The 21,703-nt window shown below is 40.2% G+C and overlaps 1 protein-coding gene across 2 annotated transcripts in view; it reads right to left on the bottom strand.

The window, feature by feature from the left end:
• Positions 1 to 765: 765 nt before the first annotated feature.
• Positions 766 to 21,703, bottom strand: part of LNX2 (ligand of numb-protein X 2) — a 59,868-nt gene continuing 38,930 nt past the window's right edge. For both annotated transcript variants that reach the window (XM_085062371.1, XM_085062362.1), the window contains 8 exons: positions 19,115 to 19,353; positions 17,856 to 18,055; positions 13,866 to 14,237; positions 12,201 to 12,347; positions 9,803 to 9,980; positions 7,857 to 8,088; positions 5,988 to 6,146; positions 766 to 3,153 (listed from right to left, as the gene is read on the bottom strand). In XM_085062371.1, the coding sequence (XP_084918497.1) occupies positions 3,018 to 3,153; positions 5,988 to 6,146; positions 7,857 to 8,088; positions 9,803 to 9,980; positions 12,201 to 12,347; positions 13,866 to 14,237; positions 17,856 to 18,055; positions 19,115 to 19,353 (1,663 nt within the window). In that variant the 3' untranslated portion in view covers positions 766 to 3,017. The remainder of the gene's footprint in view (positions 3,154 to 5,987; positions 6,147 to 7,856; positions 8,089 to 9,802; positions 9,981 to 12,200; positions 12,348 to 13,865; positions 14,238 to 17,855; positions 18,056 to 19,114; positions 19,354 to 21,703) is intronic.

The raw sequence follows: 21,703 nt of genomic DNA, 5'->3' as shown, positions 1-21,703 counted from the left end.
TTGTTTGGAAAAGGTGTTTCTCCCATGAAGCTGCAGCACACAGATAACCAAATCCAACACCTCAGACAAAGCTCTGTGCACCTCTCCCTGCAGCAATGAACTCATTCATCTGTCTGTAAACCAAAACTCTGGTGGTCTGGCTTCTACCTTACAAGAAGCACAAGAGCTCAAAACCCACTGCCAGATGCAGCAGGTTTCTTCTGCATTTCTGTACACAGGCATGGTTCTGTTTTAAGAGGAACTCAACCATTCACAACTAGTGCAAGGAGCAGCAACACAGAGTCTGGGCAACTTTACTGCAAATTGTGAAGAAATTGCTTTTAGACTCATTCTAGCATTGCAGACATCTAAGGATAGAGCATCCTTGCCTGCAGGAGATGGAGATGGGAACTGATAACCAGGAGGCTCAAGTTTCAGCTGTAAAACTGATGTTTCCAGCAAGACTGTCTCCTTTCATCGAATCTCTGCTGCAGAAACATCCTCCAGCTGATCAGTACCAGCTGGCATGGAGGGGGAAAGAGGAAACACTACTTGTGGCAAAGGACCACAAGGCACAGATCTTACCTCCACTTTAGAAACACTTCTCAGCACTGGGATTAATGGTTAAACAGCTTGTATGTCACCCTGGCAGGATGAGCATACCCTCAGACCCTTATGGTACATTCACTAACTGTAATTTATTACAAATCAGAGGAGAAAAAAAATTATTTTTAAACCGAGTCTGCACTGAGCTCCCCACATCTTTTGCAAAGAGTGAGACAATAGTTTTGAGTTATTACAATGTGTAGAATGAACTTTTATTTTCATTCATCCTTCATTAATACCATACAATTAGATAGCAATATTTGGAAAAAAATAATCTTGAAATAATTTAAAACAGAAGGCACAGAAAAACAAACCCAACTATGCTGCTACAAGAGAAAGGGGAAAAATTATTCAGGAAGTGAATTTATTCTGAAAAGTTTTATCGCTAGATATTCTGATCAAAAGCTACAGCACACAGAAACAAAACTGCACAGTTTAAGCTAACCCATGCTTTTGTTACATATAACATATAAAAGGAAAAAGAAATCTAAAAATATTTTTGCAGGATTTTGAATGAAAAGTGTAATTTTTAAAATAAAAAACACTAAATCTAGTACTTATGTCAAAAACTTCCCTACAACCTACACACTAAGATGTACTTCACAAAAAAGTCTGTATTAAGGGCAAAGCATACAGTTAAACACCATCTGGGGATGGGAGAAAACTGGTTGTTAAATCAGTTAGAGTATCAAATAAATTTGGTATTTGCTTTAGAAACAAGGATTCTCACTACAGTAATGTACTGGAGAGGACATTCTTTTGTATTTTAATATTATGAAATTAAACCAATAGTATACATTACAGAGAGGAATAAAACCATTCATATGAGATTTTTACCTTTTTTTTTCTTTTTTTGCAAAAGAGTAACTTTATTTCTTTTGAAAACAAAGCTACTGGAATTAATGACATGCAATAATATGCCCCGATATTATACCAGCTAAGTTTGAAAATAAAGTTCATGCTTCACAATTGAAATATGCTGTGACTCTCAAATACATTCTCTGGTAATTAATAATACAATACAGAGGTCATTCATAAAATCAGTTCAGGTTGGGAACCTGGTTTACAAATGAAGCTCTTTTCAAATATTGAGAATACTGACAACACACAGGGTTAGCTCCAGGTCAGCACATTTCTTTCTGTGCTCCACCCCTCTTTTCTTCAACAAGTGGGTGCTTAGCCTGCAAATATAATGAAAAGGCAAAGTCTAGAAGTTACAGGTTGGTTTGTAAAAATACTAAATACAATCCAAGACAAACAGTATTACTGACAACTTAATAGCAGGTGCTCTCTAAAGGAAAAAAAATATCCTGAAATGCAAGAGATCGTTTCAGCATTTGATATCAAGGCATTTGCACATTTGTCAGGAGGTGACACAAGAGTGAACTTTGCAGCTTACTTTGCAGTTGGACTTGAAATCAAAGAGCTTTCCTTCTACCCTGCCCACCTGTAAACCATAACATATGGTTTCTTAATAGCTTGCTTTTTTCCCTGGAAATAATTCTCTCATTTAGAAAGTACAAGTCAAAGTATTGTTTCCACACTTGAATAAAGAGAGCTGACAACTACAATAGAAACAGTAAAAATTATCTTCATAAAAATGTTCATCAAAATTCTCTGACATAGCAAAACATTCATTTGTAAAGTAAAAGTCTACTACTGCAAGCCATTCACTCAAAGGCGACCTTGGGCACGTGTATCCTTGCCAGCATTGCAACGGGAATTACTTCCATATTTCCTGTCATTATAGGGTACAAACTCTGTAATATAGTAAAGTTTCCTAACAAAGAGTCCAATTATTGCACTTTATAAAAATTCTAGTAATATCAGGCTTTTGTCCTACTTTTCTATGAACATTGATGCCCTGCAAGAAAAATTTGGGGAACCAAGTTATTTCTGATGTGTAAGATGGAATACTTGAATCAGTCCCAAATATGGACTCAAAAATGGAAAGGCTTACGAAATGAAGATGCAACCTTTGGAAACAGGTTTTGGTTCATAGCAGCAGTTAGACGTGTCATTCTGGTACTGACACACATTCTCTTTGCAGGGAAGAGTGGGCACATGAATGTTACATTTATATATCACAATATGACTTGAGGGCTGTGCAGAGAAACCCAAAGAACTGCTAAGTTCTTCTGCTGACCCTACAAGCCTGATGGGAAAAGCTCAATGACAGCCATGGTGGAGTGGGAGTTTCTCTGTGAGCTTGAATATATTTGCATTTTTATCAGCAATAGACATAGCAAACAGAAACAGCTATTTCAGGATGGAAAAACAGGTAGAGTAAGTCTGAGAGGCTGGTAAAAAAGGAAAATTCAGCAGTTTTGGCCCTGCTTTTAACCAGCTGTATCAATAGGGAAACAAAGATAGAGGAGATTTTTGTGCCAGCTATCTGGAAAAAGATGCTGCTTGAACCCAAGTGATTCACTTTATATGAGGCTTCCAGGCCAGCAAATCACAGTTAAAGTCACTTTGTTCCTCTGCTCCTTCAGCATGGGAACGAGTGCAGAATGACTCATTCCAACAGTGGATAGTCCATTTACAGCAACAATCATATCACCACACCTGAAAAACACAAGAAGAAAAGAAATCACATTATGAGTCCTGCTTTGCTGTAATTAGTACACACCAACAAACAGCACTTCACTGCTGGGGTGATAGGTTTCCATCAGGCTGCAAAGTGTAGCTGAAAATCCCTAAGCAGTTCAATTTGAAGTCTGTCCTACTACTGAAAGATGTCCCTGCTCATTGCAGGGGTGTTGGACTAGATAACCTGTAAAAGGTCCAGCTATTCTAGGATTCTCTGAAACTCATCTGGGAAATTCCCAAATGACTATATTTCAATACTAACACCAAGAGAGTTCTGCATTAAGAGCTGACCTGTACAGAAACATGACAAAAGAGATTTGGAAAGACCTAATGGAGTCAAGAGAAGAGACAGCATGTGCATGACAGAAGCATTTCTGTTTGTTTGTGTGGATTATAACACATTTACACCAAACATGCCTTTACTGTAGGAGGTGTAAGTAAAGATACTTATGGTTACCAACCACATTCCAACTAAGAACCTTGTTTTCAGTGGCTTATGATTTTGTCAAATATAACCATTTGGCTTGAAATCTCCCTCAGCAGATGGTTCAACTGAGAATTGCAGCATCTCTGCATTTTGAAATGGGTAACAGAGATTTGTGAGGGTGCCATTTGATGGCCCTGAGAAAACTGACCTTGAAGGGTTAAGTTCAGGTTTATAAAACCTTGACAGAAACTTCAAAAATGCACCTAACTTCTTCCTACATCAAGCAGGTACCATGTCTAGACACCTCTGCTTTGCAACTTGAGTGTGTGACATTCTCCAGAGTAGTCAAATGTGACTTGGAGATCAAACAGGACTTTTCCTGAAACTGATCCTCCCAACTATTGAAGGCACCAAAATAGATGGCAAAAAGATGCTCTCGTGAGCTTTCCCTAGGGCAGAGCAGAGGAAGAGGAAGCCAAGTAACCAACACCAGTCAAATGTGCACTCAAAAGTCCTTCTCAGCCTGAACCAAGGAATCCCAGCACCCAAACCACAATGCTGCAGTTCACTGAATGACATCTCACTCCCACAGCCTTTCCGATGAAGTTATTTTGCCTTCTACAAAATCACACCAGACAGATCATGTAAGCAGAAAATTTTCTAAACTTTTGAACTGTGAAGTTACTTACTGCCTTCCTCTCCAGCCTAACAAAACATTTAGATAATTTAAACAAAACTGAACAGCTTTAGAAGAGACCTGCCCCACAATATCTCAAGGTGTAGGTTCTAAGGGGCTCTCCCTTGTTGATGGCCCATTTTTAATTATGTATTTTCAGTGGAATAGTACATAGATAACCACATTATTTCACAAGAGCATCTTTTCCGTATGTTACAACAGAGAAAATGCGACTACAGTGATTCTTCCACTCTTCTTAGGAATGATGTTTGAATTTCCATTTGTGTGAAGACTTCTTGTTATTAAGTCCCCAATTTGAAATTATTGAATTTCGGTTGAATTGAGATCTTTAATTTAATCCAAACTGTTCCACAGTTGGAAAAAAAACGCAATTTTGTGTTCAGCCAAGTTATTTTTTCATTTATTTATTTAGTCATTGAACTGAAAAATCAATTACTGTCAAGGCTCTAGGCATAAGTACATTCTTAAGTCATTTTGTAAGAAAATCTGCATTCAAAAATCATGCCACGGAACTTCAAGTTGCATATTCCTGACTGCCACCTTCACAAAAAATCAAGTTTATAAACAAGCGAACCTTTAATAGGAATTTTAAGTCCTAGTTCTGAACTAATCCTACACGACGCTAAGATGTGTATCTGGATGCTAGACGTGGGGGCTGCATCCAAATGTAATGTGGAAGTAAAATCACATAAACTTTAAGGTCAGAAGGGACCTCAGGAGGTCTATAGCCCAACTTTGTGCTGCAAGCAAGGTCAGTTGTAAGATCAGACCAGGACTCTCATGGCTTTAGCCAGTAGGGTCTCAGAAACCTCCAAGGGCAGAGACCATGCAACTTATGCCACTGCCTGACCATCCTCATGGGGAAATAGTTTCTCCTTATAACCAGTCTCAAGCTCTTTAGTTCAATTTGTCAGTTTGTTCAATTTTGCCCATTGCCACTCATCCTCTCACCCTGCACCACTAAAAAGCCTGGGCTCTGTCTCCTTGATAATCTCCAGGTAAGTACTGGAAGGGGCTGATGGCTGCCCCTGAAGGCTTCTCCTTGTGGGGCAAGTGCTCCAGCTCCACCATCTCAGGGGCTTCTGTTGAAATGGCTTCATTTATCAGTGACTTTCCTGCCAACTAACGACTCTCAGGGTAATGCCATGGGGACTTGCTTCCTTAACAATCTTTTCAGGAATCTTTATCACCTACTTTCTTGCCCTTCTATTAAAGCAGCAAGACCCATCTTCAGTACCAGTTTCCAGCAGTGGCTTCAGAAAGATATGTGAAAGGATAAAGCAGTTTTGCCGACTTCGCAGAAGTTGTAACTTTTAGCTGTTCTATAAGAAGACAAAAACGAGCTAGTTCTGCACATATACATTGCACACTGTCTGTTGGCCTAAAGAAGAGTTCAACAGGGAGGCAGCAGGTGACATCTGCAGCACAGCTGGGGAATACCACAGGAGATGCCAACACAGCCATCCCCTCTGAGAGATGCCCCTTACCCAGCGGAAACACCACCTTACTTCCCTGCATCCCACTCATCAGGGAGGCAAAGCACTACAGGGCTGCATGATCCAGCAGCACAAGATGCTACAGTGTATTCCCTGAAGCAATTAGTAGCACATAACTGTTTAGAAGTGCTTTATTGTTGTTGCAGTCATTACTATTATTATTACTTCTACCAGCGTTACTTTAGCTTACTTTAATCTTCCATCAAAGTAGGCAGGAGTTCCAAGAACAATCGTTTTAATGAAGAAAGGCTGGTTTGTGTGGTTCTCCTCGTAGCCCCCGACGATGCTGAAGCCCCAGCTCCCTAAATTGCTCCGCCGCAGCACCACATCATGGCAGCTATGCAGGCAGCTGTGGAATGGAAGCACAGGGTTAACAGGAGGAAAAAGCCATGTATAATTTTACAGTAGGCACAACATCTGCTATCTCGTCATCACCACTGCGCTAAGAGCAGAAGAGAAGGGGAGGGATGGTGATTAGACCTCTGCTCCGAGAGTAATTTTGCAATATTCAAACCAATTACCAAAAAAACCCATAAATCTTGAGACAGAAAAGTGTTTTAAAAGAAATAATGCAACGCCAGAAGAATTGCTTAAACACAGTTAACTCTGCAAACTGACAGTAATAGAACTGCATTTTAGGGATTTCACAGGTGGCAACAATGTGGGTGGAAAATCAATACCTGATGTGTTTAGTTTGCAAGTCAAAAATGCACAGCATTTGTCTTCCACCCCCAGTCAGTTTAAGCTTTTTCTACTTTAAGTAAAAATTAAAAATCCATGCACAATCTTCATTACCTCTGAACTGATGCATCATCACCAGAAATGAAAATATAAATGACTAACCATTTTATTACACAGAACGTAAATAATTCAGGTCATGCTTCACTAACTATACTGCTATATGTTATCAGCCCTACTGAAAATTAATTCTTGCCAATGAAATTGGCAATGACTGTAATTTAAAAAACAAACAGACAGACAGACATAGAAATTAAATTTTACTTGGTAAAAAGATACCAAGTTCTTTACTGTTGTTCAACACTTTAAACTACAATGCATAGCATGACATTAGGAGCCATACATGGGCATCTGCAATATTTAAGAAATAAAACACTAAATAAAAAATAAACCACTGCTAAAGGATGAAAAGGAAGTCTATTTAACAAACCTGAGAGCCGTTTATTGAGATTAGGTAACTCATTAATACTTTAACAGAAGATAAATTAATTGACAGTTAAACTCAGAAAAAGTGAACTCTCTTGAGGGCCAATGCATAGCTGTGTTATCTTCAGCTGCATTCTGCTCCCAGTCTGTCTGGTTCTTGTGGTTTGACACTTTAAGTACAGACCTGGTAAATCCATCAGAGGGAAAGGAATTAACCCACATGCCCTGACTGAAGTTAACAACTCTACTAGCCGTGGTAGGAGCTCTTCTTGCTAACAAGTAATGCCAGAATGAGATTATAGTTGCAGCCACAAGAGAGTGAAAAAGAGAGGAGAACAAATGAAACACTGATGTCCAGCAGATTGCAGAGTAGTTAAGGGCAGGGAGCTCGCAGCAAACCTCTGAGAGTTTTTGTGTTTGGCAGAGACAGCAGTAGATTATTGAAAAAAAAAAAAACCAAACAACAATGTGACCCTATAGTTACATGGCTACAGTCTTGGCACGGGACATGTCAAGAGTCTGTCAGAATGGCCAAAATCTGATGCAATATTCTGCAGTCAGGTATTTGGCCTCATAAACTTAGGTAGCAGATTAGCAAAGAGACAGATGGGTATATACTTTGTGGTTTTATTAGTAATTGCTCTGGTTTTAGATATTCTATAGAAAGTTACAGTACAATAAAACAATAAAATAGATGAATTGTGTCCAAACAGAAGATTCCACATGGGTAGTTACTATGGTTTGTGAAGGAATGAATCCAGTCTATTAATCTTTGAGTTTCCTAAGGAAACATTGCTCTGTTCACAGCCTGCTTCCTAAGAAGGTCTCTGCTTCTTTATGTCTCTCACAGGACTTAGCTTAAAACAGCTAAGTAAGTACTTTATTAACTCCATACCTCGGAAGTCCCAGCCACATGACCCACGACGGTGACCAGCTGGCATCATATTCATTTTCACTGATGGTACTCAGTTGTTCTTCATTAGCCTGGGGCTGCTCTTCTACAATCTGGACTTCCAGGGCTTTCAGGGCAACTACAGAAGAGGCAGCACTAGCCTTCAGCATGGCCACAGCCTCGCTGTGACTCAGGTTGGTCAGGTCAATGCCGTTGATGTTCAGCAGCACATCACCTGTTCAAAGGCGTGAAGGTGCACATCAGTCTGACAGTCCAGCCCACCCACAGCACCTCCCACCCCAGGGTTTCATTCCATACTGGATTCTTTGGACCTGAGACAGCCTGAAATAACAGACTGGGAATGCAAATAGCTCTGAAGCCTTATACTATGAGTTTGAAACTTTAATGTATTAAGCTTACATCCAGTTGGATCAGTGTAACTTATTTCCACATAACACATCAAATACTGTGACTCCTATGGCATACTGCTCTGAAAATGTGAAATAGAAACTACCTAAGCACCTCACCAGCTTGGCTGCAACTGCTACTGCAAATGCCATAACACAATTGCTTCCAGAGGTGGATCTTGGGTTCACCTTAACTTTAAAAGTGAAGAAAGAATGATGGCAGAAGCAATGCAGGAACCTCAAAGGAACCGGTAACTGTAGACAGGTAAGGTTCCACAGAGTGCTTTAATTCATCTGGTCTTAATAACTTGATACTTGGGAGAAGAAAACAGAATTCAAAACTACAGGCAAGTTTGGTACAAAACCCAGTTAATTCAAATGAAGAAAAGAAACATCTCTACAAAGACAATTTGGAGTCAAAGCCACTAAAAAAATTTCCACAATTTTAGTTTTATATTTTTAAAAGCCTCAGGATGAAAACAAGAATGTTATTAACTATCCAGTGGCAGACTCCTTTTCCACACTATCTTTCACCAATGAAAGCCAGAAAAACAAAGCAGAAGTGCAAACACCTGGGTCACATTTGGAATGAGACTCAGTTTTTAAAAGGTTTTTCCTTCCAGTAGCTTCTGTGGCTACTTTAATGTTACACAATGAAAGAACAATAGTGATTCTTCTATCAAGTGTGTTTTTCATAGTAGTACAGAAAAAGAAAGCATACCTGCTGGTGTGTGGGTGTAAATCTCCCTTTCTCAGAAGCCTAGAAGGATGCTCCCACACTGTTCTTTTAAATGTACAATCTGTGAAGTTTTTTCCTAAATTTCTTTCGTGAAACATTCTGTAATTCTGTGAACTGTGAATCCCAGAGATCCCATAGGCAGTCTTTGATTCACATATGACATAATATGTTTTAATCATCAAATCCTTTGCTATCAATTATGAATGACTGCCTTCACCTATGCTGAGCCTAGCCTCCACCTCCTCATTCCCTTTTACAAAGCCAAGGAAAAAGGACAGGTGTTGCAGCACACCTGAAGACCAGAAAACTCAGGCTCTCCTAGAGGTTAAGAAAGCTTTTGGGAACCAGGATCAACACTGCTGTAGCTTTTGGAGTAAACTTTGTGTGGGTGAGCTGTGGCCTGTCATCAGAGCTCCTTTGCTGTTCAGATATTACACTGGGGAGCAGAGATTCCTTGGACAGAGATGTGGTCCAGCCCACTAAATTAAATACAAAAACAGGATGTGTGTGCATCACACCAGACCCTCAGCTCAGGGGATTACCATCAGCTTTGAAGAATTTAACCATACATTTCCTGATCTTATCCACTTCCCCTGCTGTCATGCTCTAAACATCCCCTTCCCATAAAAGGTGAAAGTGCAACACTAAATAGTGTATTTCCATTATTGAACCATGGAGAAAAGCATCCAGAAGCATTTCCCCACATCTGTGAGAAGACTTTTTGACACCACCTGACTCTAGAGAATGTAGTGATCAAAAAGCAATCCGAGGTAGCCACACCACCAGGGAAGCATAAACCCCACCTCGTTTAATCCTGCCGTCTCTTGCCAAACACCCGTGAGGCTGCACACTTGTCACAAAGATGGGCAATTCGCCACTTTTGCTGCCTCTGCCTCCTGCCACTGTCATTCCCAGAGATTCATGTGGCTCTTTTTTCACAGTAATGTGCTTTTCTTGGCATGTAACACACTGGGAGAGATCCTGTTTAATAAGGATAAATAACATTGTTAAAACTAAGGAAAAAACCAAGCAAACCAAACCCAAAACCAGAACAAAAAAACTGAATACACCCCAAAGCCACACTTTGGCACTTTAATGGAACAGTTTAAAAGAACTAAGTAGTGGAAACCAGCTTTGGCTTTCCTCCTTTTTTGATTTCCTCCAGGTCAGATCCCTGCCCCCTCCTAAAAAACCCCAAATTCACCAACAAAAACCCCATGGATGTTGATACTTAAATACAGACAGAAAGCTTATAAAGGCCTATCTTGAAAATCTCACTCTAGTTTTTCTTAACATCCTACACTGGAACAGGCTAAACTTTAGGACTGCAATACAAAACCAGATGGTCAAAAGTCCGGAGACGAACCAGAAACAAATCTTTTGATGTCTTTGTGAACATCAGCATTACTTCATTTGTCAGCAGAATATGCCCCAGAGCTACAAAGAAGCTCCTATGAAATCAAAACGTGTTTTCATGACGACAGTAAGAGACCCTTTAAAGCCCTTATGCACCATGTTCTCTGGTATGTAGAACCTCCCAGAGCACAAGCTAAGGCCAATTGATGCTAATGGCTTGTAATGGGTACCTTGGGCAGCCTCCCTAATGGTTATATAGTTTGGAGACTCAGACTTGAAACAAGAGGAGATCCTGTATTAAATTTTCCAACAACTGAATGATGAAGTTCAGCCCGTATTTAGTTCTGCCCAATAAAAAAGATCAAAACCTAAATCAAAGTAAATTTTATTTGCTGAGGCTTTTCCCTCGGGCTATTAAGTGGAAGGTTCAAACCACTGCACAGACACCTGTAGTAGCCTCTTAAATTGACAGAATACTTGCAAGGAATCCAAAATAATGAAAGAAATAACCTGGGATATTCTTCAAAATCTACATATGTATATATTCCCCTGCCTTCTCTTGCAAAATGACAACACTGTCTTCTTTGACCTCCAATGCCATGTGCTCCTTCTGACTGGCTCTGCTCCTCACGTACACATTAGTCATGGAACTAGCTATAGGTAAACACACCATAGCTTTTAAATACAGCTCATTCTTAAGGCTTCAGGCTCTAAGATTGGCTGCTGCCACACAATCATATAAACATATTTTAAGCCACAAGGCTTCTAAGCCAACTACAGGTTAATGACAGAAAGATAAATGACACAAAACATGAGAAATGTCCATTGCTATTACATGGGTCTTGCCATTTTAAAGAGCCCATGGACAGTACTGATCCTTAATGGAAATCCTCTCATCCAACTTTGGATCAGCTTTGGAACTGTGATAAAAGCACAACCCATGCTAGCACATGCAAAGCTGGTTCAAGCTCTGCCATCAATGAACTAAGCATTGTGTGGGTATGGCCCAGTGCTGTGGCAAATACCCACAGCCATGATATTCAGGAGCCTCATCTTTGTCTGTCAGGAGGAAAGCAATCTTCCTAGATGCTCTGTTGCTCTTTTCTGAAATTATCCCCACTTTTAAAAGAAAATACTACCAACACATGTAAATCATCCCAACAGAAGATGCGAAATAGTAAAGCAAATAGAGTGGACAGGAGGAAAGATGACATGGTCAACAAAACAATTATTTCACTAAGTCAACTTCTTAAGAGTGAGAAGTTGTATTTTTCTAACTATAAGAACATCTCAAGCACGGGGTCTATTTCTGCAGGTCTTCAAATAATTTGACACTATCTTCATGAAAGTCTCTTCATTTTGCCTTTCTCTCCTTGCTTGAGACCCTGCAGTACTCAGCAGTCTTGCAGCCAGGACTGTTGACGCCTGAAGGAGTGACACATGCCTCCAACATGCTCTATATATGCTGCATGGTGGGCACCACATGTCCTTCCTGGTTGCAGCCAGCACAGCAACAACAAAAACTGTAACTTTCTTGAATGACAGCGCTTCCATGCAGGAGTAACACTGTCTTAGACAAGGTCTAACAACTATACCTGTATGAGCTCACAGAACTTGTTTCTTTCACTGTAGTTAGCAAATCCAAAAACATACTGAAAACCTGTTGTGTATCTTTTGTTCCTACTCCAGACACCATGCAGGACTTGAGCACTTGGAAGTCATTGCCATTTTTTTGTTAAATAGATAAAAAAGGAGATATAATCCTTTCTTCTAGCTTTGCCTTGCTACACACACCACCACAAGAGTAAGCCAGTATTTATTCCTTTCAGAAGGAGAAGCACCAACCTTATGTGAGTTAGGTCTGCTGTGAAACAGCTGCTGGGACTGGTGTTGGTGTGAGCTGCTGTTGTGAGTTCCGGTGTCTCGGATAATACTGACTGACTGTGACTTCAGGGGTCTAGAGATGATCAAGTTCACTCTCTCCCCGCTAGCCTGTTGAATACAATAGGTAATCAAACATCATCAAGTTTGATAGGATGCTGGGTATTAGAAAGGATGGAAAACATATGACAGAATGCAAAACAAGACAACAGCAGAACTTGTTTTCCAGTTGCTTTCTAGACTGCACAGTCCCTTACTTGCTTCTTTTTGCAATTCCCCCCAGAATGGAGGGGAAATTAACACTCCTCCTTCACCTCTGATGTTACCTTTACATCAGCTGAAAATCCTTTGTCAAAAGCACCATTCCTCACTTTGTGTTACAAAGCATCAAACATTAAAATTCACCCCATTCCATTTGCAGCCTCTGTGAACTTCAGCAATACATAGCAATAAATGGAAAAAATACCTATGTGATAGCTCCAAGATCTGCAGATTTCAACCAAAAGCTCTGAACACCTCCAGTACTTCCAAAGACATGTCCAAGAAAGATGTTACACACGAGCATACCATCATATTCTGGACTTTGGGGAATACTGGGAGACCCACTTACCAGATGTTAAATAAAACATCAACTCTTTTTATTGCTGCAAAGCCACATCTCAAAAGGTAAAAGTTCCCCAATGCAGAATTCCAATCACTGTATGCAAAAACTTGGAAACTGAAATGACAATTCCCAAAAAGGCTTGTTTTTTTTATTTCGCTGCAAGGAAAGTTCTTGAAATTATTCCTGAAACAAGTATGTACTTCTCATTTGTATCACAGTTGTCTATGTGATGCTGGGTTAAGCAAAGATGTCTGCACTAGACTGCAGGAACATACTACTGGTATATTCCAACTTTCCTAAAAACAGAGCCATTTTCACCAACATCCCATCAGCAGGAAATAGCAAAGTGCTGCATCTGTTTCCTTACAGACTGGGAGAAAGGCATGGAGTAAAGGTTTTCCTGTGGGGACACAGAAGGGTCATATGTCACACTGCATCAAGCTTTGGGTAATATTTGTGTCCAGAACACAGCCAGCCATTGGAAATAGCTCTTTTTTGAACACTCAGAAAATGAGTTGTACCATGCAGAACTAATGGAAAACCTGTACTTGATTTCCCAGCTGCTACCTGTTGACTCTAAGGTCTGACAAATTACTTTCTTGTTTTAACTCAATTCCATGCACAGGCAAATCAATAAAAAACAGAGTCCACTTTTATAGAGCTTACTGAGAGATTAAAATACAATACATACATAAATAGAATAATAATAATCCTCTTGTTTTTTTCCTCCCTCCTAAGCAATAGGCTACAATAAGCTACTCTCCTTGCTCGCATGAGCTGTCTTCTAACCTTCAGGCTGCATTCCAGGGAAGACTAATGCATTTTTCACTTCTGAGGAGGTGAAGTTCATCTGGTAGGTGCCAAAGCAGATCCTGCTCTACACGATTATTTTCAGAACATAAATCACTGTAAATTACATTGACACCAGCTTTTAGATCTCCACAAGCTGATCTGTCTAGGAACACTCCACCCCAGGCTTTGCCCAAGAAATAAAACTAAGAGCTCAGGTAGGGAATGCAAATTACCTGTATAACCTGAGCAGCAAGCTCCGGCGTGCCGTGCTTCAAGTCATGTCCATTGATGGCCAGCACGCGGTCATTACTGCAGAGCCTGCCGTCCTGAGCAGCCAAGCCCCCTTCCAGAAGGTCCAGGATGAACACTCCCGGCTCATCCGTCCTGCGCACCAGCTTGATGCCGAGCTGCTCGCTGGAGTCGCGCTTGTGCAGGGTCACCTGGAAGCTGTCCTCCCGCGCGGAGCCCGGCGCGTCGGCGTGGCTGTGCGTGCGGCTGCCGAAGCGCCGCTCCCGCAGCACCGTCAGGTGCAGCACCGAGCACGGCTGCGACAGCACGGCCCGGGCGTGGTTGTGGGACACATTGCTTATGTCAAAGCTGTTGACCTGCAAAATGACAACAGCAAAAACAAAAAAATCACAGTGACGTTTTCACATGTTTAGTTGTTCTGGTTATGGAAGCAAGTCCTCTCCAAAGAAGAATCACTCACTGCAAAACCAGCCTTGGAGCAACCTACATGTCTGACCCTACTAGGTTTTCTGTCTTGTCCTTCCATACTCTCCTGCAAACTCACATTGGCTGCTCAATCTACAAACTTATTTTTAGGTTGGAAAAGATCCTCAGCATCATAAAGTCCAAGTGTTAACCCAGCACTGCTAACTCTGCCACTAAACCATGTCTCCAAGTACCACATCTACACGTCTTTTAAACACCTCCAGGGATAGTGACTCCACCACTTCCCTGGGCAGCCTGTTCCACCGCTTAATAACCCTTTTTTGAAGAACTTTTTCCTAATATACAATCTAAGCTTCCCCTAGCACTGTTTTAGGCCTTTTCCCACAAAAGTGACAACATGTCCCCAAAAGTGAACAGCCTCTGCCGTCACAGGCCATGGCTTTTGTCCTCTTTGTCTCCTATACTTGTCTTCCTTAGATCTTTACATTGTTTGTTCTCCAGGAGAAGAACACGACAACTGCTTTCAGTGTCAAGCCCAGCATCACCTAAAACCGCAAAATAATAGCCATAAAAAGAATGCATGCAAATCTCTGAAGCATGCTAGTGTCTTACAACATGCAGTACTTTCATTGTGCAAAAAAACATCAAAAAACCCCTGAAATCCAGAATAATGAAATTGGTTCATTAAGACAGTAGCAAAAAAGGTAATTGTACTAATTATGAAGTCTTAGCATGAACTTAGGGGATTTTCCACAGACTTCAGCTAGGTCAGAGTTTCAGAGTTGTAACCTCTATCACTCAAAATTCAGTTGTAAATGAAAAACATATTAAACTTTCGCAACCTACAACTAGGAATCATGTTTGTTATGTGCCCCAGTGATACAAAGATCAGTAATCTTCAGTCATTTCTTGCACTGTAAAAATAAGAACTGACAGTACAATGAGATTTGGTAGAAAAGAGGAGCATGACAAAAAATTCAGCACAAAAGCTGTGTTTGCCTTGCTCTATATGAAGAGGCTCAAAGTTAACACTAGAATTTCATCCTCAGCATGTGCTATTGAGCCTTGGTGGAAGAACCCCTGCCCCATGATTTCAGTAGATAGAAACTAACACCAAATGGTCTATACTGATGTGCCTTACCTGAACCTTTTAATAGTCCCTGTTGCAACCTAAGTAAGTAAAAACAAATGTGCAGCTTCTCACCATCTAACAGCAATATGAAAACTTTAAAAATATAGGAAGAAATCTGTGTACAACAGCTGCCACATCTACATCACACATCTGAGCTGAGGGGCTCCCAGAAGTCTGTGCCAAACCATTTGGCTGTGGTGGTTTCCAAAAGGTGAAGGGGGGCTGCACCCTCCCTGAGCCACCTCCAGCCCAAAGCCCATCACAAAGCTACTGCTCCTGGCAGCACCATGAGCTCAGACACAGAACCACGGTCATATCCTGCTCTGCCACTGCCCTGACACAGGCTGCAGCCTTGGGCAGAGGGAAAAGAGGCACAGCTAGGAGAAATAACATTTAGAGCTGCCTCCTGCAAAAACCACTAGGGCTCATCCATCAGAGCCCTTAAATTAAATCCATTTTTAACTGCAGCTAGCTAAAGTAAATACATAAAATATGGGAGCATTCAAAGGGCACAGAAAAATATATGCAATAAAATGTAATTCTTCTCTCTGTAAGGCAGTTTAAAATTTCAGAATAAAAAAGCCTTAGCACTTCTTGGGGAAAGAGACTTTCATTAGGACATGCTTCACATGAATTACAGCCACAGTCCAGCACAAGAAAAGAGACAATTTGTAGAGCACTTTGGAAATGTTAGGCACCTATCTGTACCTTGCAGACAACACAAGCTTTTATGTAGCTGTTACTAAATGCTGTTCCCACAGCTCTTAAAAGGGTAATAGTTCTTGTTTGACTGGGCAAGAAAATGCTGAGTTTCATCTCACAGTCCTTTCTGGCTCTATCTTTTAGACTTTTACTGCTCATAAAAGCCTTTGGAGACATTTTCAGAAAAATCCAACCAAAGTGTACATGCTGAGCTGCACCTAACTGCACCTAATTACAGATGGCAGACACTGCACCTCGTCATTTTAACACAACAGCTCAGCACCCGCACAGGTAAATTCAAAGAAATAAAGATACTCTATCTCCCCCAAATATTTCCCCTCTGTACCTCCCCCTTGGCATGAGAGGAGGACTCTCAAGGACACTCACTTAGCATCTGACAGCCCCACTACCAGGATGCTGATAGGGAAAATTCACTACAGCTTGTAAATTCCTATTTACAGTCTATTCACTGCCATTTATGGCTTTGGAAACTGTAACTGACACCTGCCCAAACAGCAGGAATTTCCAAAGCTTCACTGGAACTCAAGCTCCCTATTCTGTCAAACAAGTAGAGCCCTTAGTACAAAAATAAATGAGGCAGCATTCAATCAGTGTCTGCAATTACTTGTTGAAAAGACAACATCTTGGAAACCTCTTGGGTTGTTTTCTTGGCCAGCCACTATGCTTACACTCCAAGAGAGGAAAAAGACACATTTCTCAAAAGGGACTTGATTTCCTGAAGTGCAAACTAATTTCATTCCAAGAGTAACTAGTGTATTTAGGCTACTTCTATCAGCTTGATTTCAAAACCGTGAAATGAAGAAGGCTTATAACTACATTTGGACTAATCTTAGGCTGCCAGATCAAAAGTAAACAGTCTTACTGAAGTAATTTTGCATTGATGGTAATATATTTGTTTCAGGTGAAATGATTAAAAATAGCAAAAAGCTGGATGCATGTTCTGTTTATGTAGGACTCAGTTACTGCCATTCTTAAGTGCCCTATAAACAACCCCTTCCCCAATACAAAAATTAAAACTTCAAAATTAATAGAATTTGATCTTTTTCTACTGCCTGTGGCCAATCACTTAAAATGATAACAAAAATACACACACTATTAAAATCAACTTACATTTTAATTTTGTTTAATTTTTTTTCTTTAAATACTTGGAGCACCTTGCTTTGAATCATTCTACTGAAGGCTATCACTGAGTCTTTTACACATACTGAAAGATGCTGGTCAACTGCCTCAGCTTTTGGAAGGCAACAGTGAAACCAGCTCAAAAAAACAGTTTAGATGAAGCCAGCCTTACAATCCACAAATTGCTCTTTACATAGGACAAGTTACGCCAACTTGCTAGCCAGAAATAACCTTGGGTTCCTTCGGAATGCATGCATAAAGTTGAAATAAGGACCAAGTCCCACAGCATTTAAAAACAGAAAAATAGACTTGTATTTTAAATGTTGACAACAGATGCTAGGGAGGAAAGACAATTCCAGGGACTGGTCCGACAAACAACATAAAGCATGATAGCCAAAAGTGCTAGAACAACAGGCTCTGCTCTGAATATTAATTTGCTTTCCAACTGATAATTGCAAAGCTAACATTGACACAACATAGTCTGACAAGGAAAATCTTCCATCTCATTTTAACAACAATTCTGCAAGGAGTGAATAGAAAGCAAGCAGACAGAATATGTAATTAGGTTCCATACTTGAAGTATTTGGTCTCCAGCAAGAAGTCTTCCATCTCTGGCAATGATCCCATCTCGATAAACCTCCTGAATGACAATGTTGATCAAAGGTGTTTCATTGCCACCCACTATGCTAATTCCTAATTCAATGTAAGGATTGGACCGATGAATTTCAATAGTAGTGATCTCTCCTTCAGGCAAGGTAGGTGGCTGTTGATTTGCTGCCAATTATTTTTAAAAAGAAAGACAATTAATAATCTTTCTACCTCATTCAATTTCAATAAAACAAATCACCAGAAGATAATGTACACATGCCACAAAGCAGCAGTTTAAAAAAAACCTAAACAAATACAAATGGATCAGTTCCACTACTTGTTGAAACCCCTAGCTTGTTAGAAACAGCTCTCTAATAATTTAGTAGCATCCATCCCCCTGAAATGGGGACATTGGATTGGAAAAGAATATTCTGAACCCTTTGGATCCCACCCTTTATAATAAATTTCATACACTTCATTGGGTCACCTGGGGATTTGCATTTGGTGATGATGATAGAAATGTATTTTAGGGGTTACCTCATGATAACCTCTTTGTCAGCTGGTCTTGCAATTTCAGTAGGCACTGATACTGAGTTACCAGGTCAAGGGAAGGAGCCCATTTCGGAAGCAAACATGGAGATGATTAAAGAGGAAAAAGCAGAATGCTAAAGGATGGCAAATACAGAGAAGAAAGGGGACAGGACCACCTTCCTTTGCGGTAAGGCTCAGCACTTCCTCTCTAAAATCCCAGATGTGAAAGATGTTACTGCTCATTCAGTGCAGATGGATGAAGGAGTAACTCAGCTGCCTTTTTGCTTGAGCAGGACAGCACTCTGTGTATGGGAAGGCTGCTGATCCAGTTGGGGGGAAAGGGCGAAGAGGGAAAAAAAAAATTTCATCTGAGAAAACAACTTTTGCAATTTTACAGAACTTACACTCCTTCAACCTTACTTGTGAGGCCAGTCCCACCAGTAGATTAACACAAACTAGTGCACTGTGACACAATAAACGATGATATAGCACCACGGTAGCTGGCACACACTGAGATATTTCTTTCCTGCCTGTGACTTTATCTCAGTTGTAAACTTGCACATAATAAAAACCCACTAATATTTCTCCAGAAATTGCAAAAGAAAAGAGCCAAAGATGAAGATGCACATTCACAGTTGGTAAGAGACAAGCTCTGACACCACAAATGTTTCCACATCTGATAAAAGAGACTTGAGAAGATAAGTGATGACATACTGTCTGCTACTGTGTTCTCCTCAAAAGGCGGATTGTCGATGCCAGGCTCGTCTGTCCATGCGGGAAGGGCGGGCGAGGTAAAGCTCTGCTCAGCTGGCACTATTCCCTGATCAGCGTCCGGAGATAAACTGCTGGACTGCTCCGGCCCGCCCAGACCACTCTCACCTTCTGCTTCTGCTTGCAGCTTGCTCGTTTTCCTTCTCTCCAGAGCAACCCTTCGATGAGAAGCCCCAGGACACCTGTGAAGACATTTATGTCATGCTTCAAGCCTGCAGCACTGTTTGTAGCACAAAATGCCGAAATACTTCATCAAATTAAATTACTCTTCTTCAAAGCCACAGCTTTAAAAACAGCATAAAAAAATATTAAGCACACTGAATCTTAAGGCAAAAAGATGTTTTAGCTTACAAAAGCCCAAGATAATACTGCTTTCTTTACAAAACTTCTACTAGTTTTTTGGCTATGAACTCAATGTGCTGTAACACATTCCGAGGTTGGACTTACTCTATTATCATAGAATGGTTTGGGTTGGAAAGGGCCTTTAAGATCACCTAGTTCCAACCCCTCTGCCATGGACAGGGACACCTTTCACTAGAAGGTGGACTTTGTACATTTCAGTTTCTGGAAGATATCCTTGCTGGAAAGATTAAACAGGATGGTAAAAAAAAAAATCTATATCAGAGAAGCCCTGTTCAAGGATACAACTGGAGACCCACTGAAGCCATCTCCTTTCACCTTTGTAAGCCAAAAGAAGTAAGCACCTTATTTTCCTGGGCTCACTCAAGGGAGGAAAGAGATGAAAATTTTACCTATATTATCTAAGTGTTAAAATACTGAAAGAAAATTATGCTTGTCTAGGAGTTTGTATGAGAGCTTTAGCAAAAGTAGCAGCTCTGTTCATCATCTTCTCTTGGGCCAGTAGAAGGTGTTTTCACTATAAACTCAATTTTCTGAGTTTCATTACCTTTAATGCAGGTTTTTGGGGGGTTTTTTTGGTTTTTTGTGGTGGTTTTTTTTCTTATGTTTAAAACCCTACAATAGTTTACTGCGAAAAAAGGGCTGCAAAGTTGCAAATTCATGGAAAGCCTTCATTTAGTGAATCGTCTTGCACATGTACATAATTAGATGGGGACATCAATCTTACATCTACCTCTTGTGATCAATCAGATCAATCAAATCACTTCTTAAGAGTATTTGATGTCCTTAAAGTTCCTGCTTCTGAAGCTGCTGACCACCTAAGAACACTCATACTGTAGCAGTGTCAGAAAAAAAGGAACCACATTCTTGAAATGACTCAGTATTTGGGAACTTGGCAGACTGTTATAACAAAAGAAGAAATTATTTATTTTTGCAGAAGAATAAATGTGTCAACACAGTAAAAGACAGCAGAAGCCTAATGACATTCTAATTTGTTAAACCAGAATGTTTTGAGAATCACAATTCTGTTCTGACATTCTATAAAGGGGATTTGGTAATTATATGGTTAGACTGTTTCAGTAGGGATTTTGAAGATAACCTGCTAAGAAAGTTTTCACATCCAAAGCATGTTGATAAAGCTTTTGCGACCCCCAGCCATGTTATACATACATAACATTATATATATAATATACATATTTTATATTTATATAATAATGTTTTTTATATAGATATATACGAAAATCACGATATCTATATGTTTGGGGTCTTTTTAATGATATGCATAGAATGATAGAATGGTTGTGGTTGCACCTTAGAGACCATCTAATTTTAACACTCCCTGCCATGGGCAAGCACACCTTCCACTAGACCAGGTTGCACAGGGCCCCATCCTACCTACTTTCAGCAATGGGGCATCCACAGCTTTTCTGGGAAACCTCTTTCAGTACCTCACCACCCTCACAGTAAAGAATTCCTTCCTATTATTTAACCTAAATCTACCCTTTTTAATTTTAAAGCCATTCTCCCTTGACCTATCACTACATGCCCTTGCAAAAAATCCTTCTTATATCCTTTTTAGGTACTGAAAGGTGCTGTAAGGCCTCCCCATAGCTTTGTCTTCTCCATGTTCTGAAGAGTATAATAAGGCAACCCAAATATGCTCTGAAATATGCATAAAAATATACATTAGAGACAGTTTACATTATGACATGATGCATTTCAGAAATAATTCCCTGGGGCTTTTCCCAAAGCAACTGCTGGTCATTTTGTTCTTCAAAGTTAAGAAAGCGTAAGCATGAAAGATGAAAATTATTTTAAAATAATTTGTGAAAATATTTCTCTTATTTTAATGATGGAACACAACTCCATTTCTTGGCTTTGCCCAGACAGTATTTACTACATAAAACCACTGGTACAGCAGGACTGAGCAGCCAAGATATCTGCCTGGTGGCCAGAAACATACAATTATAGATGAAAATCAGCAGGCAATTTCTATCATTGACCATTTCACAATGCAAACCTCAAAACAAGAGTCCCAAAAGACCAAGAAAAGGAAAGATGTCATCGCTTTCCTCAGTGTTTCTAAAATACTTTTAACTTGATGCATTAGCCTCATGCACCCTCAAATCTTAGTGCTGGCAATAGGGGAAAAAAAAAAAGGAACAATCTCCA

This window comes from Lichenostomus cassidix, chromosome 1, assembly GCF_008360975.1.
Source record: "Lichenostomus cassidix isolate B80296 chromosome 1, HeHo_3.0, whole genome shotgun sequence".
Classification (NCBI taxonomy): domain Eukaryota; kingdom Metazoa; phylum Chordata; class Aves; order Passeriformes; family Meliphagidae; genus Lichenostomus; species Lichenostomus cassidix.
This window is presented reverse-complemented; position numbering and strand designations above follow the sequence as displayed.